Source organism: Embiotoca jacksoni, unplaced genomic scaffold, assembly GCF_022577435.1.
Source record: "Embiotoca jacksoni isolate LCO1_2020_lvr unplaced genomic scaffold, fEmbJac1.0.p SCAF_66, whole genome shotgun sequence".
Taxonomy (NCBI): domain Eukaryota; kingdom Metazoa; phylum Chordata; class Actinopteri; family Embiotocidae; genus Embiotoca; species Embiotoca jacksoni.
In genome coordinates, this window is record NW_027185421.1 from 1,561,252 (window position 1) to 1,586,251 (window position 25,000).

The following is a 25,000-nucleotide window of genomic DNA, read 5'->3' on the forward strand; positions in this document are numbered from 1 at the left end:
AACAGCTTTGATCCCTTTATTGTTTTGAAAAGAATATGGCTTTATCTCGTTAAAAAAAGCACAAAAAAATAAACCCTTTTAACCCCAAACACAGCAACAATAAGGCACATAACTCCTAAAAAACAACAACAGAAGAAACATCAACAGAGATTGAAATGGAAAGCAGCATCATTCAGTTTAGTGCAGATCAAGAACCAAAAATAAAGACAGTCGAAAGTGCAAACAAACAATCAGTTTGAGTGAATCAGACGTCTTCCTCCAGCAGCGGTTTGCAGAGCTCCGCCTCATCGGCGCTCTAAAGCGGGGAAATGGGAATATATATATCTATATTTATATACAGTCAGTTTTGTTCTGCACTGTAGAAAATAGTCAAAATAAAGAAATGATAAAAATAAATAAACACTTGCATGAGTCTCTGGTTTCTTCTCGCTGCTGCTCAGAGCTTTGATCCCCATGACGGCGGAGCTGACGGCGAGGCAGATCTCCAGCACCGACAGGACGATCAGCACGCCGTTGATGCTTCTCAGGAGCACCTGTAGGGGGCGCAAACAAACAGCATCACCCGTAAAGTCCCAGAACGCATTCGCTCGTTACGTTGGTTAAACCGAGACGAATCCTTTCTCACCCTGATCAGCTCTTTGCCCTCAAAACATTTCTCCCGCAGGATCGTCTCCCCAGGAGATGGCGCTTTTGTCGTCCCCCAAGAATTGTAGTGATGGTAGTTGTCATAGCGATCGCAAATCCACCACAGATATATCTGGGCCACGTTGATGCTGTAGAGCACAACGGCGGCGATGGCGAAACAAACTCCCGCCAGATTCAGGATCACATTGACGATGACCTGAAACACAAGAAAGTGGTTCGGGTTACAACAAACATACGTATTGTACGGCGAGTCGCTTCCTCTCTGTTGCTTGGTGGATACTGAGGGTGCTAATTGCCTTTCATTGTGTTTGTCTTGAACTAAAATGAGAGATGTTGTTTATAAAACCTGAACTTACTCACCAGACATGGACTGGGGAACTTCTCGGACAAAATGCACGTGATGCCAAATAATATGAACTAGAAAAAAAAAGACAAGAAAACAAAATCCTTTCAGTTCCATTCTTTTTAAAACAGACATTAAATAAACATTCACCTCTTTTGAGCGGCAGGAGGGTTGCTAGGCAACGCCTCGTCTGACGGACACCAGACACAAAGCAACTGGTGTTGTGTGACTTCAGTCGCGTTTAAACAAGTTACTCCAGAGCAGAACTAAAACCACAGACTGGATATAAAAAGTGTTCGTAGCTTCCAGGTCTGAAAAATGAGGCCTTTAAGCTGCAATACCAGCGAGTGCCACTAGAGGTCGGCTCCAAAAAGCCTCCGGCTCCATAGACTCCCATTCAACTTCTGTCATCAAATCCAAAGTGAATAAAATGTGTCCATCAGTTATCTCGGTGTTGTTAGCTAAAGTCACTCCTTCTTATTAGTTTTCTGGAGGTCCATCTGAAAATAATCCCTCATTCATTAGAAAAGAAGATTCAAGAAGACCTGTTTTTGGGGGCGTGTCTGTTTGATTGACAGGCCTGTGGTGCAGTCAGGTTACAGCTATCGGTGGGCGGGACGTAGTATCGTCAGGTTTCCAATCAGATTGGTCAGATCCACCGCTGGCTCCTCCCCCAGCTCGTCCAAATATGGTGACTTCCTGCTCCAAACTAGCAAAGATGTTGACTGATAGAATCTGAACCGGAGGCTTCGTAACGTTCACAAACGTTAGGTAGGTAGGTATATACTTTATTAATCCCCGAGGGGAAATTTTTTTCAATTAGTTACAATGACGTCACTGATGGTTCTGACCTCCTCTTTTTGTGGATTTTATGGCATTTAAAGCATCAGACTCTGAAGGAAAATAAAATCACTAATCCGGGATTGAATTGCTTACCAGCCCTCCAAACCAATAAGGATACCCGGAGCAATCCATTTGCCATCCAGAGCCACTGCCAGAGCTGGAGAGGATGACTCCGAGGCCGATGTTCAGCAGCCCCACCATGATATGCAGAGCCTGCAAAACAGGAAGTAAAGTGAGAACATCCATCCATTATCTACACCTGCTTTATCCTGAGCAGGGTCGGGGGGGGCGGAGCCTATCCCAGCTCTCATTGGGCGAAGGCAGGGTTCACCTGGACAGATCTCCAGTCCATCACAGGACCACATAGAGACAGACGGAAACAAAGACCACTCACGCACTCATTCACACCTCAGGGACATTTGTAGAACCACCAGTTAACCTCAGACGCATGTCTTTGGATGATGGGAGGAAGCCGGAGTACCGGAGAGAACCCACACAGGCACAGGGAGAACATGCAAACTCCTCACAGAAAGGCCCGGGCCCGGATTCGAACCTGGAACCGTTTTACTGCGAGGCGACAATGCTAACCACTGCAAGTGAGAACAATAACAAACTATTCTTCAACTTTTTTTATGATGAAGTGGAGAAAGAGAAAGAAGTAAACATGGAGGTCGTAGCTCACCCCCAGCACCGACTGAGAAGCTCTCTGGACCCTCCTCAGGTTCTGAGACACCGAGCAGCACACTGGGCTGTAGCAGAAGCCCTTCAGGATCTGGCACAGAGGAGGCCAAGGACTCTGGGGGTCAGAGGTCAACGTGAACACGGTGACCCCGTCGGCCTTGGTCATCGCCACAGACATCCTGCCTGCTCCTCGAAGACCTGAAAGAGACGAGACAACTTTAAACTCTGAAGACCTCGTCTGAACCCAAACTGCTGACTGTTTGATCAGATATAGATACAGAAAAAAAATTATATTAACAAACACGTAGCTACGGGAATATACATATACATATAGACATATATATATATATATATGTCTATATAAAATGAATACTTGATGTAGAAAAACAGACGTAACGTAAGTAAAAGTTGATGTATGAAGACATTAATCAAATTATGTCCTTTTTTTTTCTTCCCTTTAACCATTTATTCCTTCATCTACAACACATCACATCACATTACATTACATCACATTTCATTACATCACATTTCATTACATCACATTTCATTTATCTGACGCTTTTATCCAAAGCGACTTACAATCAGTTCATTTCAACCATGAGGGTTCAAAACCAGAACAACAAGAATCAAGAAAATACACATTTCTTCCAGAAAGCCAAACTACAAAGTTCTATCAGTAAGTTCTATTTTAAGGTACTAAAGTTCTAGTGTGAAGGAGGAAGAGGAGGAGGAGGAGGAAGAGGAGGAGGAGGAAGAGGAGGAGGAGGTGTGTTTTTAGTTTGTGGTGTCCTGATGTCGGTGAGGAGCTCATTCTACCATTCAGGGAAAACACCTCTCTGTATGACGTAATACAGTTTAACGGAAATCACTCTGGATGACCCACATCGTCTTCCTCGTCCGCTCACTGACGCGGCAGCGGTCTTCTTGCTCAGTGCTGCCACCGGTGGCCCGGAGGCTAAATTGCATTCAGCTGTACGCGTAAGTTTTATTTTTCTTTCTTTACATTGAAAAACAGTTTGATAGAAGAAAACATCACAATAACTAAAAACAGATGTCTGTCGAGTATTAAAACAGTAAAATGAAATCCTGAGTAAATATGACAGTAATGCAGGCCTTCCGGTTTACAACGTGTTGTAAACAAATCTCTTTCGCTCTCCAGCTGCGTAAAACATGTGTTTTTTATTATAAATTTAAACGTTCCTGACATTCAGCATTTCTCCCTCCGATATGTTCCTGTACCCTCAATAGTTTAATGTCTTAACGTTTATTAAATAACGAACTGAATCAGCGGATTGGTTTTTACTGGTGCAGCAGTGCAGGACCGTGTCGACAAACAGAAACGCTGGTCTTAACATTTTATGAGGTTACTTTGAAAAAAGAAAAACGGAATCAAACATAATTAAACGACTTACCTGAAACAACTGGAGTCCACCTGTTAAAGATCAGGCTGATGGCGTGTTTGTGGCGCAGCTAATGTTTGTAAAAGGCGGAAGGAGGGCTGGAAACTGGTGACAAACTTCCCAGAAGAACCTCCTCCCATCTGGAGGAATTCAACTTCACTGCGTTTCAGATCATTCAATGAGACAAAAAGTATTGAAACCCAATCTGGATGATCATTTAAAAAAACAAGGACCATATTCGCTCGTATTTGATCATTTACATGCATCATGTGCAAAATCCGCAGATTAATAAACCATTCAATGACATTTTATTCATAAAGCGCCAAATCACGACGTGCGATGTTTTGTTTTAAATAACGAGCATCACTGTGAATTTCACGCTGATGAATATAGTTATTAATTTGATTTATTTTGCACAAATTCAAAATTGCACAAGATTTTACAAAAAAAAAAAAAAAAAAAAAAATCAGTGCAGTGCAGAGAGAGGAAAAACAACAACCAGTGGGCTTATTTGAAGCCTCCACCTGGACAATAATGTTAAAAATGGTTATGGAAATTTATTTAATGGAAAATATTTACATCATAATATTGCTAGATAAAAATAATGAAAACAAATAACAACAAAATATAGGTCACAACAATCACAACAAAAACTATAAAGTCAATATAAAAGCAAAAATTCATTAAATTAATTGTGTAGTTGTTCTGCAGCATATTGGTGATGAATCATCATCTTGTTTGTCTCCATATTTGACACATCAAATATTTAAATTCATATTTCTGTAGCTGGAACTGTTACAAACAATAAAATACAACGTTAAAAAAAATATATTTTGAGAACCGATGTGAAAGCCGTCAAAGTCTAACGTATAAATAATCATAACAAATACTCAATGTTTTAAATCAGACTATTTGCCAACTCGGCTCGTTTCTCTGAACAACTGGTTGAACTTCCTGTTCACCTTTTATAGGATCATATAAAATAAAAAGTATAAAACCGTAATGAAACACATGACAGTCAACAGTTTTGATCCTTTTATTTAATTTTTTTTATTAAAAAATAACATGGCTTTATATTATTAAAGAGAAAAAAAAATAACTTTAATGCCACACCATGAACCTCGTTTGCACCAGCAAACATGGAGATGACAAGGCATAAAAATATAAATATATTCAATTTAGTAAGCAATGAAGTAATACTAGCTGACTCATGTTCCCAGCTGACACCAGCTAACCCAATCACAACATCCTCAGTGTGTGTGTGTGTGTGTGTGTGTGTGTGTGTGTGTGTGTGTGTGTGTGTGTTGGTCAACAGCTTCATATTCATACTGCAGCAGCCTGAGTGCTGCTTGCGTCCAAAGTGAGCCTGAAACATTTTAGCGTATTAATGAGAATAATTGATCACTTTTTTGATCGATTATTTATTTATTTATTTAATTATCAATTCTCCTGCTTCTTGGTTGATTTTAAAGATCTTTGATCTTTTGGTTTCTGGACTGTTTGTTGGACAAAACAAACAATTTGAAGTCATCGCTTTGAGTTGTGATTTCTTAATTGTTTTTATTTTTTTCCACATTTTTAGACCGAATGACCAACTAAAAACTGAAATAATTGTTAATAAACCAATGATAATATTGATATTTGTTGGGGTCATGCTGCTCACTGAGCATCTAAAACCTGGGTCAGCAACCAGTTAAACAGACGGACGTGTCGGTGTTTTCTCAACTTGGTTTTGGTTTTGGTTTTGCGTCTTCTCGTTGCTCCTCAGAGCTTTGATCCCCACGACGGCGGAGCTGACGGCGAGGCAGATCTCCAGCACCGACAGGACGATCAGCACGCCGTTGATGCTTCTCAGGAGCACCTGTAGGGGGCGCAAACAAACAGCATCACCCGTAAAGTCCCAGAACATCATTTGTTAAAGATAAACGAGGAGAGTTACCGTTATGTTTTTTTTGTTTTTTTTGGTGCCTCCCGTCCCGTGACCGTGATATCTCGGGAACGCCTCAAAGGGAACTTCCTCAAACTTGGTGAAAACATTCACTCGGTATGAAGGATTAACTGATTTGATTTTGGGGTCAAAGGTCAAGGTCACAATGACCTCCCCTTCTTTGAACATGATATCTCAGGAACGCCTTGAGGGCCTTTCTTTAAAATTTGGCACAAATGTTCCCTCGGACCCAAAGATGAAGTGAGTAGATTTTGGTGCTCAAAAGGTCAGAGGTGAAGGTCAACACGAACCATCCGTCTGTCCTGTCCGATCCTTGTCCATTCCCTTGAATGCAGAGTCTCAGGAACGCCGTGACGTAAAGTCTACAAACGTGGCACAAACATTCACTCGGACTCGACGATGAACCGGTCACTGCAAGTTTTACCTCCATTTTCTGGCGTGAAGATAAAGTCTCCAAATATTTTGTCTAAAAGTAAAAGGAACTCTCACCATCGTCAGTTCTTTGCCCTCCCAGATTTTCTCCCACAGGATCTCCTCTGCAGGTGGTGCTGTCGTGTGCTGCTGGTAGAACTCGTTGTCTTCGCGATCTAACATCAACCGCAGGCGCATGACGAACACGTTGATGCTGTAGAGCACAACGGCGGCGATGGCGAAACCAACTCCCGCCAGATCCAGGATCACGTTGACGACGACCTGGAAAACACGTTCACGTACGATGTAAAAGATCCGAAACGATAAAACGGCAAACGATCGTCTTTCATCGTTTTTAACTTGAACTCAAACGAGAGTAAGACATGAAAGTTAAACAAGATAATATTTAACTTACTCACCAGACATGGACTGGGGAACTTCTCAGATAAAATGCCCGTGATGCCAAATAATATGAACTAGAAAAAAACAAAAAAAGTTACCCATTTCAAATTAAAAGCCGTCATTTCAAAACAAAAGGCCTGGAGGGTTTCATACATGGTGCAGAATTTTGTGGATTTTTTTTGGCATTTGAAGCTTCACAGTGAACTCACATTGTGCGTCCAGGACGTCCTGACCAACACAACCGTATAAGACTTGGACGTATACAGAATAAAATCACTAGTTCAGCATTAGCTCACTCACCATTCCTCCCAACCAATAAGGATACGCGTAGACAGAAGGAAGGTCCGAGCTGCAGAGGATGGCACCGAGGCCGATATTCAGCAACCCCACCATGATGTGCAGAGCCTGCGAAACAGGAAGTAAAGTGAGATCAACAAACATCTGTGGTGCAGAACCATAAACTGTGCATATATATATATATATATATATATATAAAAGAGTTTGTAGCTTCAGGTCTGTAAAATGGTTCTGATCCAGAAGTGTCTTCAGCTGCAATACCAGCGAGTGCCACTAGAGGTCGGCTCCAAAAAGCCTCCGGCTCCATAGACTCCCATTCAACTTCTCTCATCAAATCCAAAGTGAATAAAATGTGTCCATCAGTTATCTCGGTGTTGTTAGCTAAAGTCACTCCTTCTTATTAGTTTTCTGGAGGTCCATCTGGAAATAATCCCTCATTCATTAGAAAAGAAGATTCAAGAACACCTGTTTTTGGGGGCGTGTCTGTTTGATTGACAGGTCTGTGGTGCAGTCAGGTTACAGCTATCGGTGGGCGGGACGTAGTATCGTCAGGTTTCCGATCAGATCGGTCAGATCCACCGCTGGCTCCTCCCCCAGCTCGTCCAAATATGGTCACTTCCTGCTCCAAACTAGCGAACATGGTGACGGACAGAATCTGAACTGGAGGATTCATAATGTTCACAAACCAACAATGACATCACTGATGGATGATGGTTGTGCAGAACATTCTGCTATACTGGACCACTTTGTCTCACAGTTTCCAGTGAAACAAATAATTTACTTAAAAGTTTGAATAAGAATGAAGTGGAGAAAGAGAAAGAAGTAAACATGGAGGTCGTAGCTCACCCCCAGCACCGACTGAGAAGCTCTCTGGACCCTCCTCAGGTTCTGAGACACCGAGCAGCACACTGGGCTGTAGCAGAAGCCCTTCAGGATCTGGCACAGAGGAGGCCAAGGACTCTGGGGGTCAGAGGTCAACGTGAACACGGTGACCCCGTCGGCCTTGGTCATCGCCACAGACATCCTGCCTGCTCCTCGAAGACCTGAAAGAGACGAGACAACTTTAAACTCCGATGGATCCGATTAAAGACCTCGTCTGTGTAGAAAAGACACCAAAAGGAAAAAATATCCCCTGGTGATGTCATCATCTCAGATTGGAGACACTTTCTACCAAAAGACCAACAAGAGGGATAAAATGCAATTTTGTTTTTTTTTACTTTTTTAACGGTTTATATCTACATTTTTTTCTTATAATTAAGTCATTTGTCATCTTGCATGCCAGGAACAACTAAACTGCTCTGCTGCTGTGATTGGGAATATTTAGTTTGAGAGTATTATTTCTTGTAATCTGTCTCGTGTGTCCTGCAGCTTTCTGGACGTTTAATAAAAAAAGATATTAGAGGTGCTTCAGTGATTTTAAACATCCCGCTTACATCAGTGAGGTCTTAAACTGTCCCTGTTAATTCCTCACCTGTCTCAAGCAGCCTACAGGTGTACCTAATAAACTGGTGTTTACATACGTACGAGTTGGGAGTTTCTGGAAGTAAAAATGTCTCAACAAAACGTGGAGAAATATTTGATTCGTTTGATGAAGGGAAGTTGAAACCTACCAGGAGAGAAACCGTCGATGTCAGAAGGTTGTAAAGATGAAGAAAACGCGATTTATTTATTCTGACGGATTGACGAGGATTGTTTTGGGAAAATACTTTCTGCAGCGGTCTGCTCAGTGCTGCCGCCGGTGGCCGGAAGCTAAATTACACGCGTCCTTTACACTTATTTCCATCGGGTTAACTTTCTTCTTTCGGTTTTACATCTCTAAATCTAAAGAAGATAGTAATATGTTTGTCAAATCTTCTAAAAGTAGCGTTACAAACGGAATCAAATCTATTTAAACGAGTACCTGCCAGAGTGGAAACAAAACCGGAAACGATGGTTGAGGCTGATTGAGTGTCTGTTTGGAAAAATAAAAATGGAGGGAGGCTGGGAACATGTTTGTCAAACCAGTTCCTCGAAGAACCTCCTCCCGTCTGGAAGCCAGAAACACCCCTTGCTGTGTTTGAGGACATTTAGTGACAGCGTTGCTGTTACACGATGTGTCCACCAGAGGGCAGTGTGCGGTTTTTCTTTTCAGTTGTCCCAAACGCAGTGGGTCCTTATAAAAATGCAAAATGTTCATGTCATTTATTATTATCAGTTTTTGCAACTCTCACTTGAACCAACATTGACCTCAAGACTTTTAATTTCTAAGGTACCAATCTATTAACACACCAATATTCATCTATTTATTTTACTTGTGTTTAACTTACAACTTATGGAGCGATAGGAGCGCCATAAAAAAATAATAAATCTGTTGGAGAATAAGGAAATGAATGTGGAAATTTAAGGGCAATAAATAAATAAATAAAAAAATAAAAAAGGTGGAAATATTAGGACAAATAAAGTGTACAGCAATACGGTAAAAACAAAGACTACTTGTTTCTGAAATATCATCTTTGACAAACTAGTCTGAGCTGCTTTGAGCCGTCCTCCCCCCAGATATCATCCCGACGCAGACAGACGGCACTCTGGTGTTTTATGAAGGTTTTTATTAAGCGTACTGTACATTCATGTACCAAACAGCATCACATGAAAGTCGTCTTTGTGCTCAAGAGTTTTGAGAGGAAGAAGGCAAAAGGCCGCGAAACGACGAGGATTCAGGCTGCGTATTAACAAAGCGACATCAGGAGAAGAAGGTGAAACCAAAAAAACAAAACAGACAAACACACCAAATCCAGACAGAAATAAAGTGACTCCAAACTCAGATCTGGTGTCACGCCGGTTTCAGTCGGGAACGTTGTGGACCGAAGTGAACGCGGAGCAGTAGAGGCACCGGGGAGGAAGTCACATCAGCAGGAGTCGACGGAGCTGCTCGGACCAGCAGGAGGAAGATGATGAAGATCCAGGAGGAGGAAGATGAAGGAAGCCGATGAAGACTCAGGAGGAAGATGGCGAAGCGTGGATGTGATTAGGAGTCGGAGGAGAACGCTCTGTGGGCGTTGGGGAACTGCTGAGAGCTGAAATCTGGATCTTCTCTCACTCGCTTCTTGATGTCGGCTTTGACCTGAGAGGAGGAAGAGGAGGAAACGTAAGAGGAGGAAGAGGAGGAAGAGGTGAAACAGGAAGTCATGTGACCCCTCACCTGCTCTGAATACGCCTCCTTCACCTCAGGATTCTCCAGGTCGTCCTCCAGCAGCTCAGCGGAGCTGATGGGACGAACTCCTGCTGAACGGGCGGCTTGACTGACAGCGTCGGAGAGGGAGAGGAGGCACGCTGCTCCCTGTCCCGTCTGAAAACACACACACACACACACACACACACACACACACACACACACACACACACAGGGGCTGAAGAAGAGGAGACCAGGTGAGGTTCACATGTGATGATGAAGACGACGATGTGATTTACCTTCCTGCGTTTGGCCGGCATGCCGTGCAGGTAGGCGTCAGACAACGGAGGCTGAGACTTCATCTTCCTCTGAGTCATCATGTCACACCGGATGATGGGCACCCACTCCTGCAACACACACACATATACACACACACACACACACACACACACACACACACACACATAAACACCTTTAAAAATCAGTTTTAACAAAAAAAGAAAAGGAAGGAGGAGGGGGAGCGGGGGGGGGGGGGGGGTCTTACAGGAGGAACAGCAGCAGCCCAGGCCTCCGACTCTCCGGCCGACTCCTCGCCACCTCCCTCTGCTCCCGCCGCCGCCATGTCTCCACCTAACGGCGCCGCTCCGCCCGACGCTCCCAGCTCCCCGGGTGGCGCCCTGGTCTCCCGTGGCGACGGCCTGGTGTCGCGTGACACCGACATGGCCTCCTCCACTGTGGTGGCCGCGGCCGGCGACAGCGTGTCTCCGATCTGCGGAGGGGGAGGACAGGACAGCAGGGATGAAGGAGGGACGAAGAGGAGCAGGCGCCGAGCGACCGACCCGGTTTTCCTGGCGGACTCACCGTCGCGCTCGCAGCTCGTCCGGGTTCCTGCACGCCGGCTGCAGACGACTGATCCCTCTGTGAAGAGAAGACATCTAATATTTATGAGCCGTTTCAGACCGTGTGGAGTAACGTGATCTGTGACCATCAGACATCGGGGACGTCCGTCTCTGCAAGACGCTGATAAAGGAAACAGCCACTTCTCTTACTGGGACACGCGGAGAAAAAAGTCCAAAGGATATTTCCAGAATAAAATTGACATTTCCAGATTAAACTTTTGAGACTAAATCAAACGTGTAGTTTTGAGTGTGATTCTACAGCGAAGTCAACAGATTGCTCTTTAAGGTAATTAAATAAGTTTCAGGACAGAAACGCAAAACTCGCCGGAAATGGACGAATGGAAGCGGTTTCCACGGTTACGCCCGCACGCAACACATCGTTCGATCGCCGAAGGAGCTCGATTCGTTTGATTTCTCAACATTTTTCACTTTGATGAAACGTGAGCTTCGTTTGTTCGTACGAAGGAAGCGTTTGTCTTGGAGTCGTGCTTGGTCACCTGCGTGAGGACGATGTAGCTCTGGATCTGCTCCTGGGAGACGGGGATGTGGTCCAGGATCACCTGCAGCCTCATCGTCATCATGCTGGTCATCCAGTTGACCAGACTCGGGCTGATGTCGCTCGACATCCTCCGCTGCAACGCAAACAAAAGAACGACGTGAGCTTTTTATTTCATCTCAGACGTGACGAGTCGACACGTGTCGTGGTCTAAAGAATCAACATATGAGATAAGTCTTTTTGGAAATCATGGACGCTGCATCCTCCGGGTTAAAGAGGAGAGGGACCATCCAGCTTGTTATCAGCGCTCTTTGGGAACGGGGTTGTAAGTGAAGGTGTGCTGCGGAGTGCTACTGACTATTCGGTGGTTGATGACGGCGGTCAGCGCTCTCTGGTCGCCTCTCAGGCAGTGCAGGTTGAGGGCGAGACACTCGAACAGAGCCTGGTTGCACATCTGCAGCAGCTGCGGCCCAAACGTGTCATCTGGAGAAAGAAAGAAGAAGTTTGTGATTTTATCGCCTTCCCCCTCACAGCTGTTTACTCCTACAAAATAACCCAAATCCGAAGTGGCGTTTACCCGTGCAGCGCAGGATGTGCGTGGCGATGTGCGTCAGCTGCTGCCTGAAGAAGGACATGTTGGTCTGGGTGGCGTCGACGCCGTCCAGCACGGAGACCGAAGACTCTCTCTGCCGGGAACAACACGACTCGTTACGAGCATTTATACAAAAATAAAACAACATTTTAAAAAAGCAGTCGTTTTTGAGCCGACGCGCCTGAAATGTTGATTTTCCTGCATGTTTGCTTTTATTAGCAGCTACAGAGAAAAAAAATAAAAATAAAAAAAGCAACATGTGATTGTTGACACCAGATAGAAAAACAACAATATTATAGTTTTGCTCAAATTTAAACTGAACTCCATGATGTTCCAGGACCCCAAAAAAAGATGAAACCCTCTGACTTTAATGTCTAGAAGAGACTTGTTATAATTCCCAGATATTGTCAGGGAGCCCCGAGTATTTAACGAGGAGGACGTTAAGGACTCACAAAGCTCTCGGTGATGTACTCCTCCAGTTCGTTGACGAGACTGTCGGCGGCAGCCTGTCGGACGAGAAAAACACTTTTAAATAAATTCAGTATTTAAGAGGGGAGAAAAAAGATGGACGTGTCGGTGGTACTGACGGAGATGTTCTGGTCGGTGGGCTCGCGGCCGTTGAGGTAGTTCTGGGTGAAGAACTGGGAGAGCTGCGGCTGGATGCGGCCCAGCGGCTGGTGCTGCCCGTGGAGCAGCATCACCAGGTCGGACATGGTGAACGTCTGGCACACCAGCATCAGCAGCTCCCCGAAGAACCCTGCGGACGAACCGCCGTTCAAAACCAACACAAAAACAGAAACGGCACCTCCCGATCGGTGCGCCGACGCGATGACATCATCGTCCGCTGCTCAAACCTGTGGGGTCCTCGGGGCTGATGAAGATGTTGGTGGCCTGCGACAGACGCTGCATGAACTGGGCGATGCTCTCCGTGTCGTTCTGGCCTTGGCCCAGCGAGCCCATCATGGTGCTCAGGACGCCGCGGACGATGCCGATGAACAGCCCCGGGTTGAGCGCCTCGGCTGCTGCTGCCGCGGCGGGATTGGCCGCCGGGTTGGGGCCGGTGCCGGGACCCGGAGCGCTATCAGAGGGAGGCGGGGGGGGAGAGAAGACGGGCTGGGAGGCCTAGAAATGGAAATAGAAAATGTGTAAAAACACTGTTTTCAGAATCTTATTTATCTATTATTTATATTATGAATATTTTTAGAGGTGAATCCTTTTGAGCAAAGCAGCAAAGCAGCAACCATCAGTGATGTCATCAACCAGCAGTGATGTCATCAACCAGCAGTGATGTCATCAACCATCAGTGATGTCATCGTTGGTTTGTGAATGTTATGAATCCTCCAGTTCAGATTCTGTCCGTCACCATCTTGTTAGTTCGGAGCAGGAAGTGACCATATTTGGACGAGCATTTTTATAAACAGTCCGTGGTTGTAAACTTGGACAGCTTCCAACAGGCTCTGATAAATGCACTCATGTCAAACATTCAGACTCTGACCTGCTGCATGAAGTCGCTCACTCCCTGGATCAGCGCCGGGATCCCAGATGTGGTGAGAGTCACTGAGGGGGCCCCAACGGGACCGACACCGGGCCCGCCGGCTGCCCCCAGGAGAGAGCCCAGGAGCTGGCCCAGGTCGGGGGGAATCTCCTGGGGCGGCGCTCCGGTGGAGCCGGTCTCTGTTTGGTTGCCGGTGGTCGTGGTGGAGTCGGCAGTGGGCGGCGGCGTCGGACCCGAGGTGGAGAAAGAAAAGGAGGAGGAGGAGGAGGAGGTCTGGGAGGAGGAGGCGGATGTGGACGTGGAGGAAGTGGATGAGACTGGTTGACCTGCAAAAAAACCACAAAAAAAACCATGGAAATATTAATGTTGAGCAATTTAGACCATTATAACTATTATAATTACATAACAATGCTGCAGGTGGAGTCCAGATGTAAAAAGTGGAGCAGCTCACCCATTTGTCCCGGCAGCAGAAGCTGTCCAACCAGCCCGCTGATCATCTGGTTCAGAGCAGCCGGGTTAAAAGCCTGCGAAGCAACATTTTTAACACGTTTTAAAAGCATTGACTAACGGAGCTGCCAGCTGCCTAGCTTTACACATCCTACGACGAGTTTCCTTGACTGTCGACCAATAGGACGACAGCGTGTCGCCATGATTGACAACATCTTGACCCTCCTCCCCCGACGACACAGGAACTCAAACAATACCATGAATGATGTTTGTGGTCTTGGTCGTAGTTTTTCGTGTTGCCAGTCTCCTTACGACGACTCGTCTATCCTAGCCTCACTTGAGGGACTGACACCTCTCTATGCTGCTCTTTTCTCTCTGCTCTCCTCTCACCTCCAACCGGTTGAGAGCAGATGCTCCGCCCACCTCTGATCCTGGTTCTGTTAACAGAGGCTCCGCCCACCTCTGAGCCTGGTTCTGTTAACAGATGCTCCTCCCACCTCTGATCCTGGTTCTGTTAACAGAGGCTCCGCCCACCTCTGAGCCTGGTTCTGTTAACAGAGGCTCCGCCCACCTCTGATCCTGGTTCTGTTAACAGAAGCTCCGCCCACCTCTGATCCTGGTTCTGTTAAGAGGCTCCGCCCACCTCTGATCCTGGTTCTGTTAATAGAAGCTCCGCCCACCTCTGATCCTGGTTCTGTTAACAGAAGCTCCGCCCACCTCTGATCCTGGTTCTGTTAACAGATGCTCTGCCCACCTCTGAGCCTGGTTCTGTTAACAGATGCTCCGCTCACCTCTGAGCCTGGTTCTGTTAACAGATGCTCCGCCCACCTCTGATCCTGGTTCTGTTAACAGAAGCTCCGCCCACCTCTGATCCTGGTTCTGTTAACAGATGCTCCGCCCACTTCTGAGCCTGGTTCTGTTAACAGATGCTCCGCCCACCTCTGATCCTGGTTCTGTTAACAGAAGCTCTGCCCACCTCTGAGCCTGGTTCTGTCTGAGGTTTCCTGTTAAGAGGGAGTTTTTACTTTCCGCTGTACGAGGTTTCTCTCCCTGTAAAAGGAACTTTCTTTCCTTCCAGCTTGCTCGTGTGGGAATCGATGAACTGAAAAAACATGGAGTCTGTTTGTTTACCACATCAACTCTAATCTGTCCCATATCTCAAATGTCAACAAATAAAGTTCACTGCCATCATATCCACAAAACCTTTTTACTCTTTCTCGCACTGACTGTGTTTACTAGTCAGCATGCAAACATTGTAAACTACCAATAGACAGTAGTCTTGTGTTAGTTATTTAGCCGTGGATGCACATATGAATGAAATAACAAAAAAAAAAAACAACGCTCCAAAGAAGGAGCTGATGCTGGAGCGTTCCTCCCACCTGCCCCGGCTGCTGGCCCGGCATGGCGGCCCTCACGTTGATGGTGGTTCCCCGGCTCCCGAAGGCCGGAGGGGGCATGTTGGGTGCGAAGGGGGGTCGGGTGAACAGGACCCGGGCCTGGGGTTGGGGGCCAGCATGGGGAGGCGGAGGCGGGGCCGTAGGGGTGGTGGTGGGCGTGTTCGGGCCCGTGGTGGTGGTGGAGGAGTTGGCCGTGGAGCTGTATCCGGACGGGGTGGGCTGGGGGGGTGGCGGGTTGGCTGGCGGCGGTCGCGGCGCTGGAAGCCAGGGCGGTGGCGTACTGGCTGATCTGCTGCATGAGGTTCCTCATGAAGTCAGGAGGGAGGGCGCCTGAAAGAAACGACACCGACCAGGCGGTCAGAAAAACAGGGTTCACCTTCTGTTACCAGCAGGACGCCGATTTATTACCACAAACCTTACTGGTAAAAGTCATTTAAAAAGAATAAACTGGACATTAAGAGGTCTCACGACCTCACTGACACGTCAAGTGGAGAATTCAGGACATACAATCAGATGGTTTTTCGATCGCTTGGTTCTGTTGGAGGTTTCTTCCTGTTAAAGAGAGTTTTTACCTTCTAGCTCGCGTGGTACTTGTTGAATTGTTGGGTTCCTCTGTACGATGCTGTAAAGTTCTGCTGTAATGTGCTGAGTGCTGTGAAATAACCTGTGTTGTGATTTGGCGCTTTGTAAATAGAACAGAATAGATTTGAACTAGTTTTTACCTGCTTGTCCAGGAATCTGCTGTCCAGCTGCTGCAGGGTTTCCACCCGGGGCTGCACACAGAAACAACACACCAATAAAACAAACTGCTACAGCTGACCGAACTGCTCCTGCAGCATCAGAGCTGTCACTCAACCAAAAACATCTTGGTTGTGAGTCAGTTAAAAGTCCGGTTGACCAGCCGTCACCGAACGAGACGAGACGACACACACACACACACACACACACACACACACACACACACACACACACACACAGAGCTTGGAGTTAGCGGAGCATTCAATCAGGGGCGGGTTGGGGACAACACACCGTCCGTGTTCATCTGCATCATGACCACCGGGACTGCCTGGTGGCTGATCCTGATGACCCGGGGGCCGGCCTGTCCCTGTCCAGCCTGCTGATTGGACGGGGTAGCCTGTGTGGGGGGGGTCTGTCCCTGACCTGCCTGCTCCGACTGGCCAGCCGGCTGGGTGGGCGGGGCTTGTCCGTCCGTGTGGTTGGCCCCAACATTCACCGGGGCGCCCAGGTTCATCTGCGGGTGAAGACGTGAACGCAGTCGGTCTGATTATGAGGCGGGTTTATGATGCCGGTCCATCACAGATATAAAATTATTAAATATATTATATTTAATATTAAATTTGAAACAGAGCTGCAGCATGAATTTCATAGTCAGCTTGATAAAGTGTTTTACATTCATCTGATGTTTTTAACAGTCACTGCAATGAAAATGATGCACAAAAATCAAACCATAAGAATATACAATAGAATGGTTTCCAGCTCAAACTCATTCATTCACTCAATTAACTCAAAAGTTATTTGTTCAGCTTTGTATTTATTGCTGATCCTTTTTTTACTAATTCTTGTTTTTTTTTTAAAAATAGTTCATACTTATAACTGTATTATTTTTAGACAATAAAGTTAATGTTAAACTATATAACCTGCTTCCATTACATCTCTTTGTGTTTGATGACCTTTGTGTTTCATGTACTCGTCGTCTTTTTCATTCACGATTATATATTTTAAAAGCACTGAATTTCATTGTACAGCCGCGCAACGACAAATAAAAGCATTGAATTGAACTGAGCTACATGTATCTACAGAATATATATTTTTTTTACTCCTTAAAGATCGACATCAGCGATATCACGTACTTGCACGGGGATGTGATGGTGCACGGCTCCGGGGAGGTTGACCGGCGTGGTGTAGTGGGAGAACGGCCGGGCCACGTGCAGGTGGCGGGGAACCGGACTCATCAGGTTCAAACGCAGGTCGCTCAGGGCCACCAGGGCGTTGCCAAGGAGACGGAGACACTCCCACGTCATGATGAGAGTGCGCTGGTCCTCCTCTCGCTCCTGCGTGAGACGCGACACGTCAGCGAGTAACGACATTGTTAGCCTTCTGGTTATCGCGCCGGGTTCGGACTCTCACCGCGTTGTTGTTGTACTCGGCGGCGGTGGCCGTCTCCAGGATGCCGTGAGCTCTCTGGATGAACGGCTGCAGCCTCTCCTCGACCCGCCGCAGCTCCGACAGCATCTCCGCCAGCTCGGCCGGACTCGGATGACTGGAGGAGGAGGACAGGCGGAGAAAACGGGTCACCATCAAAACACGACGGCGGCCGACTCGTCATTCTGATTGGAGGACTTCAGGTCGACTGTTTCACACGTAAAAATCCGGCCTTAAGAGTTCAATAATGCTCCATTTGTTTAAGAACTTGAATAAATAAAAAATAAAAACTCTCCGCTTTGGTACAGTTCATCTTGGAAGTTGCAGATAAGAACGCAGCCAGAAAGTAATCTGCAATTTACGTCATTATATTTATTATTGGATCGGTTTATGAAAAGGTTTAAATAAATCCTGATTGATGTGTTCATATTCTTGATTCTGTTTGGACTTTTAAACCTATTTAACTCTGAATATCAGGCTTCATGTAAACGTGGCTGGTGACACAGAAATATACAAGCATCAATTTACACTCCTGTGGGATTTGCAGCGTCATCTGGATGTTGGATGAATCCTGAAGTGTGAAACGTAAATAATCGGAGTCTCACTTGGGTCCGGGCTGCGGTGTCGGTCCCTCTGGCTGGGTCGAAGAGGAGGGCGGAGGCGGAGGAGTTGTCGGCGGTGGGGAGGTGTCCATGGGCTGGGTGGAGGGAGAGGGGGTGGAGGTGGTGGACGAAGACGAGGGAGGAGGAGGAGCGGCGGCGGCGGTCTCCATTTGGGAGGATGAGTCACTGGGCCGACCCTGAAAGAGACAGAGAAGGTGTCACCGATGAGGAGGGAATTCTAGAGGCGGAGTCGTCTGGAAGCGGAGATCTCACCTCCATCCTGTGGATGACTTCGTTGATGTCCCTCAGCAGGTTCTCGGCCAGCACCAGCCGCAGCCTCGGCTCGCTCTGCACCGGCTGGTCCATGTCGATGTGGACGTTCACGGACCCGTTGCTCTGGAACAGAAAGAGGTGGTGGTTAACGGACGACTTTTAACATCGCGTCGCCGAGGACGACCGGGCAGGGAGAGGATCTCACCCCGGTGCTGGTGGTGACTCTGGCATTCCTGGCATTCTCCCCCATACCAGAGACCATCTGCTGGACCGACATCTGAACGAGAGGAGGAACGAACGTTAAAAAACAAAAAACAAACACACTTAACATGCAAAAAAACCTTCTGACAACCAGTAAACGAAGACTTAATAACAGCTGGTCAACACACTGAATATAAAATATCAACCAGCAGTAACGTCACCCGTCGGTTTGTGAACGTTATGAAACATCCTGTTCAGATTGTGTCCATCGCAGGAAGTGACCATATTTGGACGAGCTGGGGGAGGAGCCAGCGGTGGATCTGACCGATCTGATCGGAAACCTGACGATACTACGTCCCGCCCACCGATAGCTGTAACCTGACTGCACCACAGGCCTGTCAATCAAACAGACACGCCCCCAAAAACAGGTCTTCTTGAATCTTCTTTTCTAATGAATGAGGGATTATTTTCAGATGGACCTCCAGAAAAACAATCTAGAAAAGTGAATTTAGCAAATGACACAAGAAAAATTTTACTGACTGAAAACTTGATGAGAGAAGTTGAATGGGAGTCTACGGAGCGACTTTAGTCAAATGAAAAATGTCACTTCCTGTTGCCAGCAGGTGGCACTATGACCATGACCGAATATTACCACATACATGTCTCCAGGGCCTAAGGAGCTGAAATCAGGTGATTGCGTAACAGCGGTGACGGGCCCACCTGTATCTGCTGGGGGTCCATGATGTTGACGGGGAGGTTGAACGTGCCCAGCATCACGTAGCTGTTGGCGTTGCGGTCGTGCGGAGGCACTTGTGACGTTCCCTGGGAGGACGAGGACGGCCCGCTGTCGGCCGAGGAGCCCCCCGGTCCCGAGCCGGGCTGGGAGGGGGGGGGGCGGCGCCCGCTCCACCAGGTGGATCACTTTCCCGCCCACATCTGGAGACGACAACAGAGCGCGGTGATGTCGCAGACGTGTTTCGAGAAACAACAGAAAATTCTAGCTGCGTTATATACTTCACTGAAAGTATTTAGAATTAGTCCAAATACACAAAATAAAACCGCGTAAACGCAGAGACGGCTTCTTTTAAAAGCACCTGCAAATATCCTCATTCTTTAATAATCCGCTGATTATTTTCTTAATTATTAAGTTGGTTTTGTCTATAAAACATATCATGAAAGGTGAATATCATCATTTACAAGTACATTTTATTGTTTGACCGACAGTCCAAAACTAAAACATATCCAGTTTTCTTACGATGCAGAGCAGCAAATCTTTATGTTTTCCTGTCAGCTGACTGATATAATTAATCCACTAAATCCCTGCAGGTCTACGACCAACACACACACAGCTGTTCTCCACCAGAAGTGGTCGACAACAGAACATAAAACAACGCTTCAGAAATCAGAACGTCAAATCTCAAAAAGAAAATCTCAAGCCTACTTGATAATGTCATTTATAAATTAAAAAAAAAAGGCAAAAAAACCGAGTAAATTTCTCCTTTAAATGAGATGAAATCATTTGAACGACTTACTGTAGTCCGCCAGCGTCCTATCGTCCTGCAGCACTCGGCCCTGGTAGATGAGCCTCTGTTTGTCCACCGGGATCCCGACTGAAGGGGCGATGTGCTCCTTGAAGTCTTTCACTGTCAACTACAATTTAAAAAACAAAAGAAAAGATAGAACGGGTCAGAAGCGGAGCCGCTGGCCCGACGACGAGCGTTTCTACTCCCAGTCCCGTTTTCACCTGAGCGCCGACGGTGTAGGTTCGACTCTGAGAGTCCAACGTCTTCACCGTCACCTCGATGTCCGCACTTTGGTCTTCCATCGTGTTCCTGTCGTCACCAAATCAAAGATTGGGTTCGGGGTGAACGTCGATATTTCAACAATATATTATGCAGAAGGGGGGAGGGGGGGGGGAGGGGGGAGGGGGACGATTGATGCTTTTTTTTTTTTTATATATTCAGTGACATTAAAAATAAAAATTAAAAAAAAAGTCAGGGTTATAAAACTCAAATGAGAGTTCAGGAAATGACTTCAGGTTAAAACCAGGAAAAGACACGTTAATGCCACATCAGGATGTTTACATGTAAACATGTTTACATGTAAACATGTTTACATAAAGAAAACAGCAGTAAAACCTCTGAAGCAGCAGGTCGAGTTCTTCCTCATGTGGGTTCAGGGTGAAGAACTTCTACAAACAACGTTTATTACTATATTATTATTATAATATTATTATTATTATCATTATAATAATTATTATATTATTATCATTATTATTATTATTATTATTGAAGGGGAATAAAAGTGGATTCTAAACGAGCTGAAGATGTTTACGGAAGGAAACCCGTGTTTTCCAGCCGGTGTCTGGACCGTTAAAACCTGCACCGGGTCGGTTCGGACCGGACGGAACATCCCGGGAGGGTTCGGGTTAGTTAGCAGACCGTTAACCAGCTAACCAGCTAACCAGAGGCGGTTGACGTTAGCCAACTAGCCAGCTGTAACCTGCTGGGCCAGACCGCGACACGTTCGTCGTTAGTTACCGACTTGGTCGTTAGTTACCGACTTGGTCGTTAGTTACCGACTTGGTCGTTAGTTACCGACTCGTTAGCAGCATGTAGCTTCGTTTAGGTTAGCAACCAGGTAAACGGAGCAAGCTAGTGAGGCGGCTAAGCTAATGCTACATAAAGTAAAACGTTATATTTAGCTCATCGCGTCAGAAGACAACAACGTAAATTAGTTTTTATTAAGAAAAAGACGTCTTGCGAAACGTTTACCTTCAAAAATCCCGTGTCACTGTCCTCGGCGCTGATCCGGTGTCTGCAGCTGTTTCTAATCATCGGTTAGCATGCGGAGGACCACCGGCGGCTAATGGTATTTACCAGAAGCTAACCGGGCAAACACGGATGTGACGTCAGAGCGGCACCGGAAGACAGGACAGAGAGGGCGGGGCAAACAAAAGGAAAATGGCGAATCTCGTGGAGGCGACGAGTCAACAACAGTTTGAGGGTTTCTTGGCGGACGCCGGGAAGCGGCTCACCGTGGTGCACTTCCAGGCTCCGTGGGCTCCTCAGTGCGGCCTGATGAACGACGCCATGGCCGAGCTGGCCAAGGAGCACGCGCAGGCCACGTTCGTGAAGCTGGAGGCGGAAGCGGTGCCGGAGGTGTCGGAGAGGTACGACGTGTCGTCGGTGCCCACCTTCCTCTTCTTCGCGGGGGGGCAGAAGGTGGACCGGCTGGACGGGGCCCACGTCCCGGAGCTGACCAAGAAGGTGCAGCGGCTGGCGGTGGCCGGGAGTCCCGCCGCAGGAGGATCCGGACCGGCGGGAGGCGACCTGAACCAGCGGCTGAAGAAGCTGGTGAACGCGGCGCCCTGCGTGCTCTTCATGAAGGGAGCTCCTCTGGAGCCGCGCTGCGGCTTCAGCCGGCAGATCGTCGCGCTGCTGAAGGAGCACAACGTCCAGTTCAGCAGCTTCGACATCCTGTCGGACGACGAGGTCCGGCAGGGCCTGAAGGTGTACTCCAACTGGCCCACCTACCCGCAGCTGTACGCCAACGGGGAGCTGGTGGGGGGGGTGGACATCGTGAAGGAGCTGGCGGAGTCCGGGGAGCTGGAGAACACCTGCCCGCGGGCCGTCACCCTGGAGCACCGGCTGAAGGCCGTCATCAACCGGAGCCCCGTGATGCTGTTCATGAAGGGCGACAAGGAGGCGGCGCGCTGCGGCTTCAGCCGGCAGATCCTGGAGGTCCTGGACGGAACCGGGCTGGACTACGACACGTTTGACATCCTGCAGGACGAGGAGGTCCGGCAGGGCCTGAAGACTTACTCCAACTGGCCCACCTACCCGCAGCTGTACGTGAAGGGGGAGCTGATCGGAGGGTTGGACATCGTGAAGGAGCTGAAGGAGAGCGGAGACCTGGCCTCGGTGCTGAGGGGGGAGGCCTAGGGGGGAGGCCGAGGTGGGAGGGCGAGGGGGGAGGCCGAGGAGGCTACTGAGCATGCGCAGACCGGCTGACCTGCGAGAGGAGCCGGGAGGAGGAAAATAATCAGATTATTATTTTAGACAAAATATTGATATTCTAATTAACATGAAGCTGCGGTGAGGATTTACTTCCCGTGTTCGTCCTGATTCTGAAGAGTTAACCCGCTGCGATCCGTTGGCTGGTTCTGGTTCTGGTTCTGGTTCCAGATGACGGTGTACTTCACTGACTTTTCCGGGTCACGTCTCTCCTTCTCCTTCCAGCTCCTCAGTCCGAGTTAGAAAACTTTTCGCCTCCTCACACATTCACCAGTTTGAATTATTAGAACAAAACTCTGCTGCACTTATTGTTCATCATTAACATTATATGATTAAAGATTATAAAAACGAGATGTTGTTGTTGTGTTTTGGAGCTGCGTGTATAAAAACTAAGATCAGTGGAAGAAGAAGTAAAAAATCCTACTGAAGTAAAAGTAGGAAAACGTAGTGAAAGTATTTGCTGTAAAAGTGCTGCTTTGACTTGATTCCTGATTATTTGTGACATCATCAGATTATTAATAGTGCAGCATCAGTTGTGTGAGTTTCTGGATCATTTGAATTTATTTTATTTATTTATTTTTTTTAATTAAACCACGTGAGAAGTTTTAGCAGGAAAAAAAATAATTTTCCATTCTTGAGGTTTTTTTTCCTGCCGTTTCAAAAGCTCGGCTAAATCAGTGTGGAGAGCATTAAAACTACCGAAATCACTTCTATCCTTTCTGGGAAAGTTTCACACAGATAGGGTAATAATAATAAAAGTCAGAAAATGATTTAAAATTTGCATATTTCTTAAATGAAAAACCATCAAATATGCTCAGCGGAGGACCTAAAACTTCAACCAAGGTGGTGTCAAATCTTCATCTGAAAAAGTAACTGAAGCTGTCAGATAAAAGTGGTCGAGTAGAAAGAACAGTGTTTACTTTCTGACATGACAATCACATGGAAAATAGTGCAGGTGAAGTACAAGTTGAAAAACTACAAAAAGTTACATTCACTTTCCACTGTTGGTAAATAAAAAGGAAAGAATTATTATTGTTATTATTGTTATTATTATTATTTGTGTGGATTTGCTTGAACCATAAATCCAGGAACAAAGTCTGGCTGCAGTTCAACTGATGACATCTGACAGGTAAAAAAAACCCACTTCAGATGTGACTGGAGAAGTTCAGACAACATGCGTTGCTCTCTGGCTCCCCCTTGTGGAAGTAAGTGTAAACACAATCATAATAAACCTACATTAGACCTGAAAAAGCCTTCACTGATTAATCAATCAGCCAATTAAAAATATTATTATAATTAAGTTTGGTTTTTTTTTATAACTGATTTTAGGCTCTTTAATGTGAATATTTTTGCTGGATTTTTATGATATTAAACTAAATATCTTTGGGTTTCAGACTGTTTACATTATTTTTCTATTTTATGAAGCAAAAGTTGACTCGATTAATCGACTGAAATGACATGTTTGCGTGTTCTCTTGCAGTTCTGTCCCCCACAAACAGCTTCAAACGTGTAGTTAATGATTTCCAGCGGTGAGTGTTGACAGAAAGCGTGGGGGGAGATGGGATGTTTTCTGTCAGAACAAACAAATTAGAAATTATTTTTAAGTGCTTTCTTTTAAAAAAGGGAGCTCGTGGTTGCAACTTGTTAGTTTCGGCATTGCAACCCACTTTGTTGATGGGACTTTAAAGAATAAAACAAAAACACCACCACCACCTCCTACATGGCGGTGACTCATTCAGAGAGAGTTTCTGAGATGGGTTTTTCTCCTCTCAGAATATACCATGACTCATTTTCACTATAAATATGTTCAATCCTAAAAGCCCAGGCTTTACATTAAAGGACACATCCACCCCGTTTTAAAAACACGAGTCGTCCCTTTAAAAGCAGGGATACTTGCAGGCCGACAGGGTTAATGATTGACAGACACCCACGCTCCCCCGCGGTTACCTCACACGTGTTCACCGGGTCTAATCAGGACATTTTGGAGATCAGGTGCATCAACAGACTGCAGTGATGTTTCCTGAAGTTTGGTCCTGTGTTCTGTATTCTTTGGGTTTGTTGCATCAGGCCATCGTTCCCTGCTCGTATCCGGAGCAGCTGCACGTGAACACGGTCGACCGTCAGCAGGTGAGAAGCAAAACTAAACGGAGATTTTCTGCTTCGTAAAAAAAAGGTACTTCACATCGCAGCTTTGATTTTGCCGGGAAAACAAAGCTGATACTAAATGTGTCTTTATTATGCAAGAAAAAAATTAAGGTTGTGAGCAAATTTTTTGCACTGCAATTAGAAATCGGATTTGTA

At 46.4% G+C, this 25,000-nt stretch overlaps 5 protein-coding genes across 7 annotated transcripts in view; 2 read left to right on the forward strand and 3 right to left on the reverse strand.

Moving 5' to 3' along the window:
- LOC138213995 (transmembrane protein 176B-like) overlaps nt 1-4,037 on the reverse strand; it is a 4,174-nt gene extending 137 nt beyond the window's left edge. Inside the window, exons 1-7 of the mRNA XM_069175347.1 lie at nt 3,925-4,037; nt 2,514-2,710; nt 1,925-2,044; nt 1,006-1,062; nt 626-841; nt 408-533; nt 1-295 (exon numbers count right to left, since the gene is read on the reverse strand). The exon at nt 1-295 is cut by the window's left edge and continues 137 nt beyond it. Coding sequence (XP_069031448.1) covers nt 245-295; nt 408-533; nt 626-841; nt 1,006-1,062; nt 1,925-2,044; nt 2,514-2,690 — 747 coding nt within the window. The 5' untranslated portion in view covers nt 2,691-2,710; nt 3,925-4,037 and the 3' untranslated portion in view covers nt 1-244. The remainder of the gene's footprint in view (nt 296-407; nt 534-625; nt 842-1,005; nt 1,063-1,924; nt 2,045-2,513; nt 2,711-3,924) is intronic.
- Nucleotides 4,038-4,934: 897 nt separating this feature from the next.
- LOC138213996 (membrane-spanning 4-domains subfamily A member 6C-like) lies at nt 4,935-8,967 on the reverse strand. Of its 3 annotated transcripts, none has more exons than XM_069175350.1 (6): nt 8,871-8,967; nt 7,817-8,013; nt 6,974-7,078; nt 6,691-6,747; nt 6,350-6,553; nt 4,935-5,773 (listed from the first exon to the last, which is right to left on the reverse strand). In XM_069175350.1, the coding sequence occupies exons 2-6, from the start codon at nt 7,991-7,993 to the stop codon at nt 5,606-5,608; spliced, it is 711 nt and encodes a 236-aa protein (XP_069031451.1). In that variant the 5' UTR covers nt 7,994-8,013; nt 8,871-8,967; the 3' UTR covers nt 4,935-5,605. The 3 variants fall into 3 exon arrangements, with proteins under 3 accessions (XP_069031451.1, XP_069031449.1, XP_069031452.1); XM_069175348.1 differs by lacking the exon at nt 8,871-8,967 and adding an exon at nt 8,581-8,864; XM_069175351.1 differs by lacking the exons at nt 4,935-5,773; nt 8,871-8,967 and adding exons at nt 5,785-6,222; nt 8,581-8,864.
- Nucleotides 8,968-9,535: 568 nt separating this feature from the next.
- bag6 (BCL2 associated athanogene 6) lies at nt 9,536-21,551 on the reverse strand. Its single transcript, XM_069175308.1, is given in 27 exon segments — nt 9,536-10,070; nt 10,149-10,295; nt 10,418-10,525; nt 10,663-10,887; nt 10,980-11,036; nt 11,515-11,649; nt 11,872-11,996; nt 12,091-12,199; nt 12,558-12,611; nt 12,693-12,862; nt 12,960-13,227; nt 13,601-13,926; nt 14,052-14,124; nt 15,427-15,673; nt 15,675-15,774; nt 16,167-16,217; nt 16,474-16,696; nt 17,316-17,516; nt 17,593-17,725; nt 18,213-18,406; nt 18,483-18,605; nt 18,688-18,759; nt 19,404-19,572; nt 19,574-19,619; nt 20,216-20,333; nt 20,428-20,515; nt 21,458-21,551. Coding segments are annotated over 26 exon segments (3,651 nt in total). The 5' UTR covers nt 20,509-20,515; nt 21,458-21,551; the 3' UTR covers nt 9,536-9,974.
- A 25-nt stretch (nt 21,552-21,576) lies between these two features.
- Nucleotides 21,577-22,629, forward strand: glrx3 (glutaredoxin 3). The gene has a single exon (XM_069175309.1). It carries the CDS (start codon nt 21,647-21,649, stop codon nt 22,625-22,627), a length of 981 nt encoding a protein of 326 aa, XP_069031410.1. The 5' UTR covers nt 21,577-21,646; the 3' UTR covers nt 22,628-22,629.
- A 2,027-nt stretch (nt 22,630-24,656) lies between these two features.
- The window catches only part of apom (apolipoprotein M), a 3,712-nt gene continuing 3,368 nt past the window's right edge, over nt 24,657-25,000 (forward strand). The window contains exon 1 of the mRNA XM_069175346.1: nt 24,657-24,826. Coding sequence (XP_069031447.1) covers nt 24,713-24,826 — 114 coding nt within the window. The 5' untranslated portion in view covers nt 24,657-24,712. The remainder of the gene's footprint in view (nt 24,827-25,000) is intronic.